Genomic DNA, 19,360 nt, shown 5'->3' with positions numbered 1-19,360 from the left:
AATCACTAAATAAATAATAAAATATCATTTTTTCCCTATTGTGTTCCAGTGCGGGCCAAATAGCCCTAAAAAACACAGTGAAATGATAAATAAACGAATAAAATATCTTTTTTTCCTATTGTGTCCCTGTCTTAATTAAATTGTAAGCCTGAAGGGAAGGAATTCTTGTGTGGTTCTTCTACTTGTAAAGGGATGGCAATAATAAGTGCTACAATAAAATCATATATATATATATATATATATATATATGTTGCTGTTGTTCTTGTGTGCCTCCAAACCGTTTCCAACTTATGGCGACCCTATTCTAGGGTTTTCTTGGAAAGATTTGATCAGAGGTGGTTTGCTATTATTGCCTTCCTCTGAGGCTGAGAGAGTGTGACTTGGCCAAAGTCATTTATAAGGTGACTATCATGGGGTTTTCTTGGAAAGATAATATTCAGAGGAGGTTTGCTATTGCCTTTGTCTGAGGCTGAGAGAGTGTGACTTGGCCAAAGTCACATATGGCCAAACGGACTTAGCCAAAGTCACATATGCGATATGTGACAACTACCGTGGCAATATATCTCTTGGCCAGATATATTCAGAGGAGGCTGAAAGAGTGTGACTTGACCAAACTCATTCCGTGAGTTTCATCATGGCCCAACGGGATTCGAACCCTGGCCTCCAGAGTCATTATCCAACCATCAAACCACTACACCAATCAATATGACAAAATATAATATAATAAATGATTATGCAAAGGGTGGTACAAAATCCCTTGGCATACACTGATTTTCTAGACTAACACAGCTATGTCTTCAAATAATAATAATAATAATAATAATAATAATTTATTCAGAGACATGGCCATGGTAGTCTGGAAAATCAGTACACAATGGGATTTTGTAGCATTAATAACAACAACAACAACATCATGCAGGAAAAGACAAAAGTTGTGGATGCGGGTTTAATGGTCTCCTTCTGTTAGCTTCCCCTCCCTCCTTCCTTGGAAGCCCAACCATGTTATATAAACATGGGTAATGCATAAACACAAATAAGAAATAAATACGCAGGTCACTTTGGGCTGTGGGAAGATAGGTGGTTTGTTTTTAGGGTTTAATTTTGGGAGTGGTTGCATGAGGAGGAGGTATGGCATGAGAAGAAGGTGCGTTTGCAACATGCGTATGCAGATTTGCAGGTTGCAAAGACGATACAAATGCAACCTGGCCACCCCGAGGAAGAAACAAATAATCCACCTTGCGTTAATAACAACACACTTTCCAAATAATAAAAGTGCCTCTCCCTCCCCTGAGGAAGCTAAGTCTACGGTTGCATCCACACTGCAGAGATAATGCAGTTCGATACCACTTTAAGCACTGTCGCTCCATCCTATGCAATCCTGGGATGTGTAGTTTTGCAAGGTTTTTAACCTTATCTGCTACAAATCCCAGGGTTCCATAGGACGGAGCCATGGTGGTAAAAGTGGTGTCAAACCGCATTATTTCTACAGTGTAAATGCACCCCCCCCCCCCCCCAGTTAGCCAATATGACATACTATTCACCCACTTATCCTAGAATTCTCCTCGTTTCAATACTGGTCATTTACTTATTACTTATTTAACTAATTTATATCCCATTTTCTGCCCCAGGTACACAGTTAAATATGTCCGAAGAACAAAAAGCCAAATAACCAAAGAGGTTTGTATGGTTTCCTTTATTTTAAAAAAGACTTCTCTACCTACAGAAGAAATATAACCACTTCTCAAATTGCTAAAATATATGTGTGTGTATGTTTTTTACTTAACATATCAACACAGAAAATGAAGAGATTTCAAAGTCTAAGTGAATGAAAGTCATTGCTAAATCCCAAAGAGGCAACAACTAGGCTGGATTTGTTTGTTTTTATAAAAGATTTAAAAAGGAACCAGGGTGTGCTAATAAATAAATTGATTTCTCTCTTTTTGTCTTTAAGGCTGAGCTAATTCACATTCTTTGCTGTTGTGCATGCCTTCGAGTCACTTCTGATTTATAGCGACACTAAGGGTTTTCTGGGGCTGAGAGAGTGTGACTTGCACAAGATGACCCATCCCTTGGTTGAGCAGGGATTCGAACCCTGGTCTCTCTGAATCCTAGTGCAAGGCTCAAACCACTGGCTGTCAAAGAAATACAGCAGGCCCTTGGTACCCACTGGGGTTTGGTGCCAGGACCCCCCCGCAGGTACCCAAATCCATGGCTGCTCAAGTCTTATTAAATACAATGGGATAGTAAAACAGCATCTAGAAATGGTAAAAACAAGGTTTGCTTTTTTGGAATGTATACCTCTTTTGAATATTTCCAAGCCATGGATACTTGAATCCGTGGATAAGGAAGGCTGACTGTATATAACCGCATCCGCATTTAAAACGGCAAAATCAAGGTTTGCTTTTGGGAATTTTTACTTTTTTGTAATATTTCCAAGCCATGGATGCTTGAATCTGTGGATTAAAAAAACTGTGGATACGAAGGACTGACTGTATACAACCGCATCTGTCGCACAAAATGGCAAAATCTAGGTTTGCTTTTTGGAATTGTGTGCATGGATATTTTTTCCCCAAACTGTGGTTGCTTGAATGCAGAATCTGTGGCTATACAGATGGCCAAATGTATTAGTGGATTGACTTTGTATTGTATTGTATTGGTTTTGCATTGTCCTACTATTTACTGTCCTAGCAGGCAACTTTGGGGAGAAAATCAGGAGAGAAAAGATGGGAAAGAACCGAGTTGGGGCTACAAAATCTAGAAGGCAAGATCCCCGGAAGAGGCACAGGGCGAAAATCCGGAAGATGAAGGCATCTGCGTGATGAGAGGCAAACAGCAAATCCCAGAAGTCCAGAAGTATCCGAATGGAGCCGAGGCACCTGTTCATAAATGCTCACTGGAAAAAGAAGTGGAGAAAGAAATCATTCCATTGTAAACAGAGTTTTCTGCCCATATGTGAATACTCTTAAATGCAGTAAGCCTAATTTTGGGATGACTTCCTCCCATCACCCCAAACAAGACAATACATTTTCACAGTTACCTGGCAATGCGGGACAGGATCTCCTTGACCCGAATGACCAACCTCTCATGTTGTGCAGGGTTACTTTCGATGGCACTGTGAAGTCTGGCCATGTAGAAATCCAGTGTGCTGAGGGTCGGGGTCTCACCTGTACCTGCAAAAAAAAAAAGCCATTACAGTGGGGACCCTTGGCATCCACTGGGGTTTGGTTCCAGGATCTCCCATGAGTACCAAAATCTGTGGGCACTCAAGTCCCATTAAATACAATGGTGCCCCTTATACCAACTGGCAAAATCAAGCTTGGCTTTTTCGAAGAGGTGTCTTTGGAATATTTTCAAGCAGTAAATGGTTCAGTCTGTGGATACAGACTGTACTTAACTGGTGATTTCCGTTCCAGTGGCATCACTAAGGCTGGTGTCACCGTAACATGTTAACTGATGCCATCACACACAAACCAGTTGCTTGGCTGGCACACCTCCCTTCAACAAGCCGGACCACATCTGCCATGGTGAGAGAGTGTGGTGATGCCACCTGGCAACCTGTTGCAGGTCTGGCATGGCTGCTTGGCAAGTGAGAAAGGGAGGTGATGTCTATTATTATTATTATTATTATTATTATTATTATGTTTATGTTTATTTATACCCCTTGCCCAGCAATTGCTCCAACGCACCTCCATCAGCGGCTGCAGCCAATGGGCAACAGAGCCACCCTGGTTGGCAAACAGGGCAGGCAAGTGGGTTTTGGGATGGACAGGAATGACCACCTTACCTATACCCCTTCTCTGAGATGTCACCCAGTGTGGCCCTCACTCCCTGCACTCCCTAGTGACGCCTCTGCTCCATCACATTATACATATAGATGTCTATGACATGGCGCACACGTTGTGCCACCTCTGTGAAATGATCCAACAGGTCTTCCAAGCACTCCATTTTCTCCTCTCCAAGGCTGCCTACCAGGGATGGGAAGGCTGGCAAAGCTGGCGGTCAGAGCTTGGCGCACGGTCTGGAGCTGCTGCTGGAGGGCCATAGTCTGCCTCTCCTCCAGTGCCAACTCTTGCTCCAGCCTCTCCTTGGCACTGCTCATGCTCTCCGTGTGCTTCTGCAGGATGGCGTTCTGCTCCTCGAACTCGGTGTTCACCTTGCGCAGGCGGCGCAGCTCTGCTTCCCGGGCTGGCCGGGCAAATTAAAGCAAAGAAAGAGGACAAGGGCTAAGATTAAGATGGTGCCCACTACAGCCCTGGCACACCTGTGGCCAGCATCAATGAGGCAGCAATGACTCTTCCCCCATTCCCCCCGCAGTCCTGACTCCATTTCATGCGTCTGGTTGGTACCTTTGTTCTGGTCCAAGAATTCCTCAGAAAAAATGGGGACGTCAAAAGTGGAGAAGCCATCACCGCTGCCGCCCTCTCCAGCCTGGTTCAGGAAAGCAAAGAGAAAGTTGCATTTATTCCCTTGGACCAAAATAGGAAGATATCTAAGGAGAAATTCTGTCTTTGTTGGTGTTTGCCTTCAAATCGTTTCTGACGTATGGCGACCTTCAGGCGAAGCGATCCTGGGGTTTTCTGAGCAAGTTTCTTCCAAGGGAGTCTGCCATTGCCATCTTCTGAGGCTGAGAAAGTGTGACTTGCCCAAGGTCACCCAGTGGGTTTCCATGGATGAGCCAAGATTCGAGCCCTGGCCTCCAGAGTTGTAATCCAACACTTTAACCACTACACCATTACGGTTCTATGAATACATATTTAATGCATACTTAAATATACAAATATACATTGTTAGTTTTGCATGAAAGGTTATGTCTCTACACATTTTCTAACCTCGTTGCAATAAAGGTCTGCTTAATTCGAGGCATTTACTCTGAAAATACAGCCCTATTTACAAACCTTTACAAGGCCAGATTAATGAGTTATATTTTTGCCTTGCAGAAAGTGTGTTTTAATGTTTTCCTTCCTGCCAGTGGAAAACGTTCAAAAACTGTAACCATTAAGACACATTTTCTGCAAAACAAAAAACGCAGCTGATTCATTCCTTCCAAGGCATAAACGGCCAGCAACTAGAATTGCAAAGAAAACCACCATCAGTTAAATACTCAGGAGACTAACATGGTTTTACACTTGGCACCTAAAAGATTTTATTTTTAAACAGTCAGTGCCAAGTGGGTATTTTCTGCAAAAAAAGCATTTCATAAACTTGGTTTTATTTCCCTTTTCCATAATTAATTTCAATGGCTACACGTGGGCCACAGATTCTCCCAAGGCTGCACTGCAGAAATAGCCAAGTTTGACGCCACTTGAACTGCCATGGCTCTGTGCTATGGAATTCTGGGAATTGTAGTGTGTCGAGGTCTCAGAGCCATTGCATGGAGCCATGGCAGTTCAAGTGGTGTCAAACTGGATTATTTCTGCAGCATGGACGCAGCCCATGCCGCTTACCTTATAACCATTCAGCAAGGTGTTGACACCTCCAGGTCCAGCATCCTCTAGAATAAATTTTAAAAGAATATTAGCATTTATTCACATGCAAAGCAAAAAAGAAAGCAATTTGACCAAAGTCGCGCCATTAAGTAGCGAGTGTTGGCAGAACCTGAACTCAGATCCTCCAGATCTGTCCATCTCATGTCTGCAAGGTTTAAGATTGCTGATCCATGCATCTAAGTCCGAAGTCTCTGAATGAGTTTCTGCTCTCTCTTTCTCCTTTTCCTGCATCACCCAGAACAAACTCAGAAGAGGAAAAGGCAAAATATACCTTTCTTAATCTTTTTCTCCTGCATTTTCTCGGCGCACATCTTATACGCCTCCGACTGCTGGTACTCTCTCAGCTCTTTCATATACTGCTGCTTCTCTCGCTCGGCCTCATCCAGATAGCGCTGAAAAACCAAATAAAGAGTTGCCAGCTCCAATCCATAAAAAGCTGATCGATCGTTCTGATTAAAATGATAATTTTTAAAAGGCATTGGATGAGACCCTCCATCGCAGCCTGCGTTGCGTAACTTTGTTGTTGTCGCGTGCCTTCAGGTTGTTTCCAACTTATGGAGACCCTAAACGGAAACCTATCCTAGGATTTGCTTGGCAAGGTGTGTCACCAAAAAAAGGCCTAGACTTCTGCTGCAGTTATAGTTATTGTTGCCTTTGTTTCTTACTTTATGCTGTTTTAAATTGTAAATTAATTGTATTGAGGGGGGGGGGGGTTGAGTTGGGATACGGGAATATATGTTTTAATATTGTAAGCCGTCCCGGTTGTGTTACAATATATTATTATTATTATTATTATTACTATTGCCATTGCAAAGCTCTGAGGCTGAGAGAGTGTGACTTGCCCAAGGTCTCCCAGTGAGTTTAATAGCCAAGCAGGGAAATCGAATTCTGGTCTCCAGAGTCATTTCAAAGAAGAGAGAGCCAGCCTGTATATTATTATATAATAATATATAATATAATAATATATAACAAAATATGTTATATTGTTAATTTTTTAAAACAATATAACATAAAGTCTTATACAGTTGGCCCTCCTTATCCACCAATTTTTTTATTCACGGATTCAAGCCTCCGCGGCTTGAAAATATGCCCAAAAAAGTCTAAATTGCAAAAAGCAAACCTTGATTTTGTCATTTGATACAAGGGACACTATTTTGCTCTGCCATTATATTAAATGGGACTCGAGCATCCACAGATTTTGTTATCCAGGGGGGATCCTGGGACCAAACCCCAGCAGATAGCAAGGTCCCACTGTATTGTTAATGTTTAAAAAATGAAATGCAATTTTTAAAACTATGATTATTTTTGCAGTTTGTCAAGGAAAATTGGGAGCCCTTTGACTTTTCTGGTGGCCTCACCTGTTTATCCGTGGGCTGCAGTTTGCTCCACTCCGCTCCCAACATCTTGGTGATCTCCGGGAAAGGGAGGTCCGGGTGCAGCATTCGAATCTGCTCCCGCCGCTCATTCAAGAAGCGGACGTAGCCTGTCACGGGGGCCTTGGGTCCATTAGGCAAGATCTTCTTCCGCTTCTTACCTTTTGGCCAACCCCGTTTCTTCACTGGCTGCCAATTTGGGAACAGACAGAAACAAGAAATGATTAATACCTTGGGCCAAAATTCATCCGATTATCCAGTTCATGTCATGATTCTTCCCTAGAAGTGTCCTCTCTAGGCATTTGGAGGTCCTCCAGTGTGACTCTATGGTTAATTTCCAGCAGAAGCATACATAGACTCATGCTGGAGGACCTGGAAAACGCCTAGAGAGGACTTATTTCTTCTGACGCACGTAAGCGAACCCATGTTATATGAATTCATACAATACGCATTCGTATTGCATGTATTTGCTGGCATGCGTTGGAAGATGTATGTCCTATGTAGGCATCTTCTAGGTCCTCCAGCACAATTCTATGGTATGCCTCTGCTGGAAGTTAACCATAGACTCATGCTGTAAGACCTACCAAATTCATATTACATGGGTTTGTTAACATGCATTGGAAGAAATATGTCCCTTCTGGGCATTTCCTAGGTCCTCCAGCACAATTCTATGGTACGCTTCTGCTGAAAGTTAACTACAGAGTCACGCTGGAAGACCTACAAATGCCTAGAGAGCACACTTCTGGAGAACACACTTGAAGAATTACGACATGCTTGCAGTGCACCAAACTGGTTAATCAGATGAATTTTGGTCCTAAATGTCTCCATCAGGCCAGGGATGGAAAGCTGATGAACGCAACAAGAGACTCACCTCCTCTTCGCCGTGGGGCTTCTCTGCCACAAGCCGTGGGGCTTCCCCCTTCTCCTGTTTGATGGCCACCAGAAAGCCGCCATGATGCGTTTTGCCCGCAGCAGTCCTGAAACCAAAAATTGGGGCAAAGAAAGATTTCAGCATTTAAGCAGTTATGAGATCTGAAAGCTGGACTGTAACCACTGGGGTTGATGTTGATAGTCATGAACAACCCAACATGGCCTCCAAACGTTACCTTTGTAGTCTGGCTAAAGCATTTCCAAGCACTAGAGATCTGAGTTATGGGTGCAAGGCACATTGAGAGAAGCAGTTGTGGTAGGACCGCCAAGGGGTCTCTCTGGCTGCCTGTTCTCAATGCAAAAACCCACTGCCTTTCTTCAAAGCCCCTCTCAAAATGGTGACCAGAAGTACAGTGGAACTTTGATAACTGCTGGGGGTTGGTTCCAGGATCGCCTGTGGATCCCAAAATCCATTAATGCTCAAGTCCCATTGAATACAATGGCACAGTAAAACTGTATCACTTATTTTAAAGCCCCAAATCAAGGTTTGCTTTTTGGGATTTGTATTCTTCTAGAAGCTTTTTAATCTGAGGATGGTGAAATCTATGAATAAATAATCCGTGGATACAGAGGGCCAAATGTACAGAGTCTTCCTTTAATTTAAAATACAGTCGCCCCTCCATTTTCGCGGTATCCCTTGCTCATTCGCGAGCGGCAAACGGAGGGGGATGAAATGGGGCGGGCGCCGCCATTCAAGCCAATGGGGTTTGAATATTGGTGGTTTTCTGTTTTCGCATGGAGGGGGTCTGGAAAGGGTCCTCCACAAAAACAGAGAGGGGAGTATACTATCTGCAATGCAAAAGTTCCCCAAATCCAGAACTGGGCATTTCAACTATTCCCCCCCTGCAAAAAAAAATAAAATACATTAAAAAATAGTTTGTAAAAATTTGCACGCACGTCCACATAGATGGAAGAAGCCCACGAAAGAGCCCCGATTCTCTGTCCGTTCAATACTCACAAAAGCCCCGGGGGTTGTTGTTTTGTATTATGCGACATGGGGGCTTCTCGGCTGCAATCGCTGTAAGCAGTTGTTCAAGACGAAAGACCTGGAAATGACAATTTGGAGGTTACAATAAACCTGCATAACAACCCAAATGTCAGCCAAGAGTTCGCCAGGTGACTAGAGCATGATATCTCTATCCACAGGACTGGCGTTTCACTTACCCACATCTGGAAAAAAATATGTCCTTTTTAGGATTTTCTAGGTCCTCTCGCACAATTCTATACTATGCGTCTGGCAGAACTTGACCATAGAGTCACCATGGAGGACCCAGGAATGCCTAGAGAGGTGTCCTCTTTAGGAAGCTCTTGCTCTTCCTGTGCAACTCTATGGTCAATGTCCTCCAGGTGGACATTTCAATAGCGTTTTCTATTATCCATGGTTTTGGGCTTCCATGGTAAATCTGGGGACATATCCCTATGGATATGAGGGTCATGATATATATGAATATCCATCTCACAATAGACAACCATCCCACAAACCTCCTCTGAACAAATTCTGCCAAGAAAATTCTACGATATATTTCCTAAATCTCCCTGTCTTCCAAATGCATCTCTCACGCCAGCTTTTGGCTTGCAAAATCTCCCCTTTTTTCACTGCACCCCAATTTCCCAGCAAAATAGGAGCAACAACAATAATAACATAATATATATATATATATAATATATTTCCCAAATCTCCCTGTCTTCCAACTCTATTTCTCACTCCAGCTTTTGGCTTGCAAAAAACTCCCCTCTTTTTTCATTGCACCCCAATTTCCCAGCAAAATAAGAGCAACAATAATACAGAAACACCAATGATAGCAGATCCTCACCAAAAATATCTATATTTCCTAAATCTCCCTCTCTTCCAAATGCATCTCCCACTCCAGGTTTCTGCCTTGCAAAATCTCCCCCTTCCCTTCATTGCACCCCAATATCCCAGCAAAAAAAAAGTCAAACCCAGGAGCCATAATAACAATATTAACTACAATAACAGAATCCTCACTATATATATATATATATATATATATATATATATCGTCCTCTCTTCCCACTTCAGCTTTTTTTGGCTTGCAAAATCTCTCCCTTCCCTCCATTGCACCCCAGTTTCCCAGCAAAAAAGGGGCAATAATAATAATAACAACAACAGATCCTAACCTATATATATATATATATATATATGCAATCCAGAAAGCTGGAGTGGGAGATGCATTTGGAAAATCTTCCCTCTCCTTTCATTGCACCCCAATTTTCCCAGCAAAAAAAGGAACAACATCAATAATAATAATAGAAATAATAAATCCTCACCCAAACTTTCCTGCTTTCTTCTTCTTTTTTCTCTCTCTTATTTTCTCCAACAAAAGCTCCTCCCCTTTTCCTTTCTCATTCGCACTATTATGCAAATGAGCCCCCTTTCTCTGGATGCTGACTGGTGGAGAGCAGTCTCTGCTGCTTTCTGATTGGCTGGCTTTTTAACCTCCCTACAATCCTTACCTCTGCGCGTAAGAGGGCGCATCACACAGTCTGGGGCTCAGGGATTGGCTGGTCCCTCAGCCAATCAGAAAGGGAGTTGGTGTTAAACTAATTAAAATAATTAATAAGGGGTTAATGAGCTTAAAAGGGCCAGGGATAAACAAAACACGCAAAAAAAAAAAAACCCACCTTTCTGCAATTCTTTAGTTACTTTGCAGTTCTTTAGTTGCAATTATATACTTATGTTGCAATTCTTTAGTTACTTTGCAGTTCTTTAGTTATATTGTAATTATACACTTATGTTGCAATTCTTTAGTTACTTTGCAGTTCTTTAGTTGCAATTATATACTTATGTTGCAATTCTTTAGTTACTTTGCAGTTATTTAGTTATATTGTAATTATACACTTATGTTGCAATTCTTTAGTTACTTTGCAGTTATTTAGTTATATTGTAATTATACACTTATGTTGCAATTCTTTAGTTATGTTGCATTTATGTAATTATGTTGCAATTCTTTAGCTAGACTGAAGTTGTGTGATTATGTTGCAACTGTTTAGTTATGCTGCAAAGATGTTGCACTGCTTTATTGATCCCTTGCCTTATTTATTTATTTATTTATTCATTCATTTTTAAATTAGGAAGTTCGATTGATCCCTTTACACAGAGAGGAAATGAAATCACTAAAATGTCATGATTTCCACCCTTTTGCCTGCTTTAGTAAAACTGGGAAAGCAAGTGTGGCCCCCAGAAAACAATGCTTTTAAATCCTGAAATTGGAAAACTACTTTTTTTGTTGTTTTGACAACATGGCCTTCTAGAGCTTGCTGGACTCCAACTCCCATCGTCCTTTGCCTTTTGGCTGTGTTGCTCAGGGATGATGGAGGATGGAAGTTGAAGCACTGAGTTAAAAGCAACTCAGAAGCACTTCATGCATGTAAGAGGTATTTATTGTGACTCAGAAGCCCTTAATGCGACTCAGATGCACTGAATGGACATCAGAAGCATTTAATGCATATCAGAAGCACTTAATGTGCATTAGAAGTGCTTCATGTGCATCAGAAGTGCTTAATGTGACTCAGAAGCGCTTCATGCACATCAAAAGTGCTTCATTCACTCACATCAGAAGTGCTTCGTGCACATCAGAAATACTTGGTGTATGTCAGAAGAGTTTAATGTGACTCAGAAGCATGTAATGCACATCAGAAGTGCTTACTGTGCACCAGAAGCACTTAATGTGACTCAGAAGTGCTTCATGTGCATCAAAAGAGGCCAATGTGCATCAGACATGCCCAATGTGCATTGGAGCGTTCTTGCCGGTGCTCTGATATGCATCTTTGTAATTCCCTAACAGGGTTGCGCTGTGCTTCTAAGGATTTGTAAAGTTACCCAACGCAGACCGTGATGGAGAATCTTAGCCCCAATGCCCAAGGGCTTATCTGCTGTGTGCGCTGAGATATACCTGTCATCTCAAAGGTGCTGGTTGGTTCCTTCCTTCCTTCCTTCCTTCCTCTCCCTCACCTTTTCCATTTGACTTTCCCTTCTAAATAAACTCAGAGGTCACCAGGTGTCATGCGCTGCTAGTGTATCAGGAAAACATCTATATCCCCAAGAGGGACTAAGAGCAGCTGGGTAAAAAGTAATGGAAAAAAGACAGAGGCAGAAATCCTTTGCAAACATGTTGCCTTTTGGGTGCAGCTGGATGGTCTGTCTTTCTCCAGCGCACCTTTACCATCTTTGCGGTGAGCACCTCGGGGGCAACTTACCTAATTGGATTATTTTTTAGGGGATTGGGTTTCTGGGTGGCGTGCCAGGCTTGGCATCATCTTACAGCCCGGCCATTCCACCTGGAGCTTGAAGGCATCAATAATTTAGCCGCAGGAGCCGTCGTTGCCATCGTTGGTTGTTTTCGAGAGCCAGTTTTCCCAACAATGCTGCAAAGTTCTGGAGAGCCTCGCAAGAAAGAAGCGTCGGAGGGGCAGAAGGGGACGCCCATGGAGAACGGGGTACCCCAAGAAGATGGAGGTGGTCCCCAGGCCCCTTTGGAAACCGGACGGGGTACCCCGGCTCCTGCACCACCGGCCCATCCTCCTCGCATCAGGCCCCGGCTCGTCTTCCACACCCAACTGGCCCATGGCAGCCCCACTGGCAAGATTGAAGGCTTCACCAATGTCAAGGAGCTGTACGCCAAAATTGCAGAGGTCTTCAACATCTCCCCAACAGAGGTGAGGCCTTAGTAGGTTGGACTGGTTAGATTTGTTTGCTGGTAACAGTTTAAGTAACCTTGGGAGACCAGGCTTCGAATCCCTACTTGGCCACAGAAACTCACTGGGTGGCCTTGGGCAAGTAGCACACTCTCAGCTTCAAAAAACTGCATGAGAGGTTCACCATGTGTGTGTTGTGCACCTTCAAGTCATTTCCAACTTATGGTGACCCTAAAGCAAACCTATCATGAGGTTTTCTTGGAAATATTGGTTCAGAGAAGGTTTGCCATGGCTTTCCCTGAGTCTGAGAGAGTGTGACTCGCCCAAGGTCACCCAGTGCATTTCATGGCTGAGCTGGATTGTCATAAGTTGGCAATGACTTCAAGGCACCCAGCAACCACAAAGGCTTAAATACATGTAGAGATGTTTTGCAGAAGATGGAGCAAGCTTGTTTTTTGCTCCTCCAGAGATGGTGAAAGGTTGGAGCATAAGTTGGTAGTTAGTTAGAGTACTGGTAGTTAGAGTACTACACTGGGAGAGCTGGGGTAGAAATAAATTGTTATTGTTATTATTATTATTATTATTATTGTCTGGATTCATGCCCCCACCACCATGAAATTTATCTAGTGACCTTAGGTCAGCCTCTCTCTCCATTTCACAGAGTTGTTGTGTGGATATAGGAGGGGAATACTACCTACAAGTAACCCTGTTGGCATCTTTCACACCCAGATCCTCTTCTGCACCCTGAACACCCACAAAGTCGACATGCAGAAGCTGCTGGGAGGCCAGATCGGTTTGGAGGACTTCATTTTTGCCCACGTTCGAGGCGAGACCAAGGAAGTGGAGGTGACCAAGACGGAGGATGCGCTGGGGCTGACCATCACTGACAACGGGGCCGGATACGCCTTCATCAAGGTAGAGAGGGGGCATGACGGGTGGCTGGGGAAACATGTGCAGTGGGTGGCTTCTCTGTGAGCTGTTTGACTGATGTTTTATTTTTTGTTATATGTCCTATTTCTCTTGTATCGCAATAACAATTGTGTTTCCATTATCATTGCTAGAAACTGATCATGCCTGACTTCTTGAGTCATGTTCGATTGCTTGTCCCTAACTGGATACCTGAAACTGTGGACAATAGGGAATCCTATTATTTCCAATGACAACTTCTGGCCTAAGCATACCATAGACGCACACTAGTGGACCTAGAAATGCCTATGGTATGCTGGCACTTGAAGTTGACCATACAATCACACTGGAGGACTTAGAAAATCTTAGAGAGAACACCTTTGTAGGCATTTCTATGTCCTCCAGCATATTCTATGGTATGCTTGGTCTGGAAGGTGACCGTAGAATCACAATGGAGGATCCAGAATTACTTCTCTCTAGACCCTGGAGAGAAACTTATTTTTTCCAGACATGGGTAAAGAATTAGCATATATGAAGGTCATACTGGTATCTAAAATATAGCTGTGATACGGAAACAAACATAAATAGTACAGCCAAAAGGAATAAAAATAGATTGCTAAATTCATTTTAAAAGTCTCTCTGTATGTGCAAAATTGTACAGTTTAAGATGCACAACTTAGCTCTTGCCCTTATTCTAGCAGCCGTTGCTAAAGATGTTGCTGTTTTTAATGCAACCCAAGGATCACAATCCCCAAGGGAGAAATGTGTGTTCCTGATGTCTCCCTCCCCATCCCCATCCTGGTCCTCTGTTTGAATATCCCCATATTTCCAGCGCATCAAGGAAGGCAGCATCATCAACCGCATCCCCACCGTCTGCGTCGGGGACAGCATCGAGGCGATCAATGACCAAACCATTGTCGGGTGCCGCCACTACGAAGTTGCCAAGATGTTGCGGGAGATGCCCAGGGCTCAGCCCTTCACTTTGCGGCTGGTGCAGCCCAAGCGAGCCTTCGGTGAGTGACTGCTGGGAGAAGAAGACCAGGAGGTCTGAGATGGCTGAAGGAGAAAGGGCAAAACTTGGCCAAACTGCAGCGTGCCAGGCAAATGGGTCCCTTTCCACACTCCTAAAATTTGTATTTTAGGGAGGAGTATACCAGGTGTAGGAAGGCCCTATTTCAGAGGAAGGAACAGGCAAATCCAACTCGGAGTCTGGCATGCCTAAGAAAACCCTATGAAATTCATGGGGTCACCATAATACCCTAGAGGCACCAGATCATCTCTAATCTTGGAAGTTAAGCAGAGTCAACCCTGATTAGTCCTTGGATGGGAAACCACCAATGAATTCCAGGTGCTGTAGGCTCTATAACAGAGAAGGAAGTGGCCCAACCACCTCTGCAAACCCTATAAAATTAATAGGAAATTAATTGGTAACCAACTTGAAGGCATAGAAACAGTTACTCTTCTGAGCCAGAGAGTCCTAATGCCTCCCCAAAGTACGAAGCTCATGATTCCATAGGATGTTGTCATAGTCATATGTGTGTTTTTGTTAATGGTCTACAGAATGGCTGGAGCAACCTCTGCCTGGCCATGGCACAATTATAGCGTTATGGTTTCACTTTAGCTATCATGGATCCATCCTATGGAATCCTGGGATCTGTAATTTGGGAATGGATCTTTAGAATTCTCCACCAAAGCGCTCTAGCGCCTCACCAGACTCCAAACTCCAGGATTCCAATGGTAGTTAAAGTGAAATAATAGCCCTATAATTGGGCAATGTGAACGGACCCCTAGAATGATGCAGCATTACCTCTAGTTATCCCAAATACTGCTGCAACAATCTTCTGGAAGAACTGAAAATCAGGCACGGAGGAAGAAGATATGCAATTCAGCAGCTGGTTAACAAGCCATGGCTAGTTAGCAAAAGTGGGTTTGCACTTCACAAGAAGCCAGGTTTCAACAAGCCATGATTGGGCCAGTCAGGATGTACGAACCAAGCCACCCTGAATCTCACTTTGGGAGAAAAGCAGGATATAAATGCAATCAGTCAGTCAGTCAGTCAATCATGCTTGTTATATTGACTGACCGGCCACCTCTTGGTCCTCTCCTCTCCTGCAGACATGATCAGCCAGCGGACACGGAGTAGCAAGAATGCCGGCGAGGGGAACCTAGCGAGCGGACGGGAAACGCTACGGCTGCGTGCCAAGGGCACTGCCACCGTGGAGGAAGCGGTGAGTTTTGGGGATCAGAGACAGAGAACGGGCAGGAGATTTCACACACGGGGTTCCCCATTTTGTCATGTGCAACAAAAGCCCTGGCGCAAGAGTGGAAACACTTTTTATCAGTACTGGTGGCTTGATGCAGAAAATGCCAGCCTGCCTCTTCTTAGTTATTTTTGGCTAGAGAAGATGATTTACATAGATAAACCCACTCACATGGGGAAATCCAACTGAATCGATGGGTTGGAACAGGCAATAGGATTCAGGCCTGAGACTGGAGCATTCTCCTCCAATTGTCTGGATTTTGCAGAGAGAGTTCCGATTACAATTGGCTCTCCATGTTTGCAGCCTTGACTTTTATGGATCTGGTTATTCATGGTTTGATTAATATAATCAATATTTATTTATATTCCACTTTTTTCTAACGGAATCAAAGGAGATTACCAAATTCTCTCTAGGAATTTCTAGGTCCTCGAGCACAACTATACCAGACGTTGACCATAGAGTTGTGCTGGAGAACCTGGAAGTTCCTAGAGAAGACACTACTCTAGGCATATGTAGGTCTTCCTGCATGATTCTATGATCAACCTTTGGCAGATGTTGACCATAGAGTTGCACTGGAGGGTCTGGAGATTCCTAGAGAGGTCTTCTCAGATAAAAAGAATATTTTTTTTATTTGCGGTTTTCCACATTCACAAAAGTCCTTCACCCCTGATCCCAGTGAATGTGAAGGGACCACTGTATTTTTTGAAAAGTCTTGTTGGTTTAGCCTTCAACAGTGCTGTTCTGATGGAAGAAACACCTTCTGAGGTTGCAGCAGGCTCATATGTGAGTGATGATTCGAACTCCATGTCACCTATTGTGACACATTCCCTGAGACCCCTGTACAGCACATTGTCTTAGTACTGTTTATTCACTTTATTATTGATCTTCTTCCCTCCTGTCTGCAGCCGAACGAGTTTGAAGAAGCCGCCGCTGGAAAAGTCGATGACCTCTTGGAGAGCTACATGGGGATCCGTGACGTGGAACTGGGTGAGTAGGGACTCCAAGGGGATGCAAGTGGTTTCCATGACATGGAGGGTCAACGTCTCCCCTTTCCCTGCCTCTCTATTGCATCGACACGTCTGAATGGACTCCCCATATTCAGAGGCAGTCTACCCTAGGTCTTAAAATTCAAAGCCATGGCTATGTTAGCCTGGAAAATCAATATGCAATAGGATCTTGCAGCACCTAGGACTTGAGTTGGGAAAAATTGCTATTCCAAATTCACCCAATGATGAAGCCAGTGGGTTCCCCATATTCAGAGGTATTCTACTCTAGATCTTAAAATTCAAATCAGTATGCAATGGGATCTTGCAGGTCCTAGGGCTTAAGTTTGGAAAAATTACTATTCCAAATCCACCTGATGATGAAGCCAGTGGATCCCCCATATTCAGAGGTAGTCTACCCTAGGTCTTAACATTCAAAGACATAGCTGAGTTAGTCTGGAAAATCAATATGCAACGGGATCTTGCAGCACCTAAGACTTGAATTTGGAAGAATTACTATTCCAAATCCACCTGATGAAGAAGCCAGTGGAGTTTCAAAAGCCTGCATTATATATTTACCGCATTTTAGTTGGTCCCATAAAGGTACTGTTGTGTGGATTTGGGGTGTTATTGTAAGTAGCTGATACAAAATACTGGCCACATTTTTCCCGGTTGAGCCCAGGATATTAAACATTAAACACTGTTGGAAGCTGGATGCCAGCTAGGTCTTTGGTCAGATCCAGAAAGGTGGTTCCTACAGATTCCTAGAGAAAGGTAAAACCAACTGCTAAAGATGGCAGAAAAGAGCTGCCCTGTATAGGACAGCAAACGAATGGAAGGATTTTGATAATATACCGGCCGAGCATCCCTTATCCAAAAGTCTAAAATGTTCCCAAATGCAAAACCTTTTTCATGGATGGCTGAAACAGCAACACTTTTGCTTTCTGGTGGTGTGCACAACCTTTGTTTCATGCACAAAAGTATTAAAAAATGTTGTCTAAAATTACCTCTGTTCATAAGGTGTCTATGAAACATAAATGAATTTAATGTCTAGACTTAGCTCCCATCTCCAAGATTAAGTATACGCAAACACTGCAAAATCTGGGAGGGGGGGGATCCAAAACACTTCTGGTCCCAAGCATTTTAGATAAGGAAGACCCAACCTGTATTTCAAAATCTGGAAGAAAAACAATCTAAAATACAGAACGCTTCTGGTCCCAAGCATTTTAGATAAGGAAGACCCAACCTGTATTTCAAAATCTGGAAGAAAAACAATCTAAAATACAGAACGCTTCTGGTCCCAAGCATTTTGGATAAGGGAGACTCAAGCTGTATTTGTTTATACCAAGCCTGAAACAAGGGAGGGCCACTGTTTCTGAGCACAAACCATTTTTGCACTTATGGGACTCCCCCAGGCTGCATTGGGGCTGTAAAAGATAGCCAATTTTTTCCACTGAGAGGTAGAGAACTACCTGAATTGCTCCTTTTTTCAGCCCTTTTAGGTGCATTGAAGCATTCGCAGGGGTTGCTTTTTGTTTGCCTGATTTTGTAAAAGAATAAAATGGGGATATATCCGACCCGCTCACCACATCACCCTCACCCATTCCCACTTTCCACAGCGTCGACTATGGTGGAGATGGCCAAGGAGAAGCAGGGTTCAGAAGACTTCGCTCGCGGCCTGGATTTGCTGCTGGGTGAATTTGCCTTTCCAGAAGAGTTCATAGCCGAGGTCTGGACAGCGATCTGTGAAGCCCGGGGGGGATCCAAGGAGTGATCTGGGGGTGAACTGGGTTGGGTAGGTGGCACCCCTTTTCAACCATTTCCTAGCACTAATCCCCTTTTCCGTTTCTTTGCTCTGGCATTCCTGGTTTCTCCGATCATTACTGGCCACAAATCTTCTCCCAATCTGTCATGTCTTCTCTGTAGCATTTTGCAAACTAATACGCATGGCTGGGGTTCTGCTAGGGACACATGTCTTCATAAACAGCCCGTAAAATAGAGTTGAGTAGTTTTGCAATATCCGTATTCATCTCGGGGCTGCCGTGACCTTATGACATATGAGTGTCCATTGCTGAATGTGGGAGTGACTGATGCACCACAATCCGATGAGCAAAAGGCACCAACATGCACATCTGGACAGTGACTAGGAAATATTGGAGCATAGCAGAAGTGCCCAATGTGCATCAGAAGTGTCCGACGCCTATCGGAGACATCTTGCCTGCAATTGGATGTGCATCTTTGCAATTCACCATCATGGTTTAGTGGCATTAATCCAACTTAGGGTGCATCTGCACAGTAGACATAATGTGGTTTGATGCCACTTTCATTGCCATGACTCCATCCTACAGAAAAGTGTGTGTTCAGCTAAGCATTGGCCTTTAAAAATCATCACCATCACCACCATCATATTAACAAGGAATTACACTGGAAAAAAACTAACCTCAGCCACCTAGAAAGCAAGTACCTGACTTGTGACATGTGTACATATATATGTGAAGTTTTGTTTATGTCTGTTGGTTTGTTTTTGAAATAATAAATCATTATTTTAAAAAACAGATTGCTCCTTTAGTACTGTTTCATCCATGCACATGGCCATGTCAGTTTTTCGCACGCACATCCCACTTGCTGCCCACTGGTTCCAGGAACAAGGTGCAGAGTATCAATTGAATAGTTAGGCACCTTGTTCTGACCTCAGAGAGAGTGATTCGCACCCGCACCAGAAGGCAACACAGTAGGAAGTGTTGTAAATAGCTGCCTGGTGTCAC

At 43.5% G+C, this 19,360-nt stretch overlaps 2 protein-coding genes across 5 annotated transcripts; one reads left to right on the top strand and one right to left on the bottom strand.

The window, feature by feature from the left end:
* Positions 1-278: 278 nt before the first annotated feature.
* LOC149308356 (PDZ domain-containing protein GIPC3-like) lies at positions 279-19,070 on the top strand. 2 transcript variants are annotated; one of them, XM_089535616.1, is made up of 7 exons: positions 279-335; positions 1,629-1,677; positions 13,175-13,360; positions 14,184-14,364; positions 15,467-15,579; positions 16,518-16,599; positions 18,215-19,070. In XM_089535616.1, the coding sequence occupies exons 3-7, from the start codon at positions 13,211-13,213 to the stop codon at positions 18,367-18,369; spliced, it is 681 nt and encodes a 226-aa protein (XP_089391742.1). In that variant the 5' UTR covers positions 279-335; positions 1,629-1,677; positions 13,175-13,210; the 3' UTR covers positions 18,370-19,070. The 2 variants fall into 2 exon arrangements, with proteins under 2 accessions (XP_089391742.1, XP_089391741.1); XM_089535615.1 differs by lacking the exons at positions 279-335; positions 1,629-1,677 and adding an exon at positions 12,173-12,466.
* LOC149308357 (SWI/SNF-related matrix-associated actin-dependent regulator of chromatin subfamily E member 1-related-like) lies at positions 1,674-10,150 on the bottom strand. Of its 3 annotated transcripts, XM_089535617.1 has the most exons (10): positions 10,079-10,150; positions 8,748-8,835; positions 7,731-7,836; positions 6,845-7,048; positions 5,758-5,878; positions 5,445-5,491; positions 4,347-4,428; positions 3,970-4,185; positions 3,038-3,170; positions 1,675-2,893 (listed from the first exon to the last, which is right to left on the bottom strand). In XM_089535617.1, the coding sequence occupies exons 2-10, from the start codon at positions 8,783-8,785 to the stop codon at positions 2,881-2,883; spliced, it is 960 nt and encodes a 319-aa protein (XP_089391743.1). In that variant the 5' UTR covers positions 8,786-8,835; positions 10,079-10,150; the 3' UTR covers positions 1,675-2,880. The 3 variants fall into 3 exon arrangements, with proteins under 3 accessions (XP_089391746.1, XP_089391743.1, XP_089391745.1); XM_089535620.1 differs by lacking the exon at positions 10,079-10,150 and having other exon boundaries at positions 1,674-2,893; positions 8,687-8,756; XM_089535619.1 differs by lacking the exon at positions 1,675-2,893 and having other exon boundaries at positions 3,034-3,170.
* Positions 19,071-19,360: the final 290 nt, after the last annotated feature.

This window comes from Sceloporus occidentalis, unplaced genomic scaffold (genome assembly GCF_023333645.1).
Source record: "Sceloporus occidentalis isolate IW3139 unplaced genomic scaffold, rSceOcc1.0.p SCAF_8, whole genome shotgun sequence".
NCBI lineage: Eukaryota > Metazoa > Chordata > Lepidosauria > Squamata > Phrynosomatidae > Sceloporus > Sceloporus occidentalis.
The sequence above is the reverse complement of the archived record's forward strand: the minus strand, read 5'-3'. Positions and strand labels throughout refer to the sequence as shown.

Excerpts from the sequence above, each read along its gene's own strand:
- LOC149308357 (XM_089535617.1), bottom strand. The coding sequence starts at position 8,785 with ATGTCGCATAATACAAAACAACAACCCCCGGGGCTTTT. Across the intron at positions 7,049-7,730 it reads AGCCCCACGGCGAAGAGGAG|CCAGTGAAGAAACGGGGTTG; the intron begins GTGAGTCTCTTG and ends CCAAATTGGCAG. Across the intron at positions 4,429-5,444 it reads CCTTGCTGAATGGTTATAAG|GCTGGAGAGGGCGGCAGCGG; the intron begins GTAAGCGGCATG and ends TTCCTGAACCAG.
- LOC149308356 (XM_089535615.1), top strand. The coding sequence starts at position 12,173 with ATGCTGCAAAGTTCTGGAGAGCCTCGCAAGAAAGAAGCGTCGGAGGGG. Across the intron at positions 14,365-15,466 it reads GCAGCCCAAGCGAGCCTTCG|ACATGATCAGCCAGCGGACA; the intron begins GTGAGTGACTGC and ends CCTCTCCTGCAG. Across the intron at positions 15,580-16,517 it reads CTGCCACCGTGGAGGAAGCG|CCGAACGAGTTTGAAGAAGC; the intron begins GTGAGTTTTGGG and ends TCCTGTCTGCAG.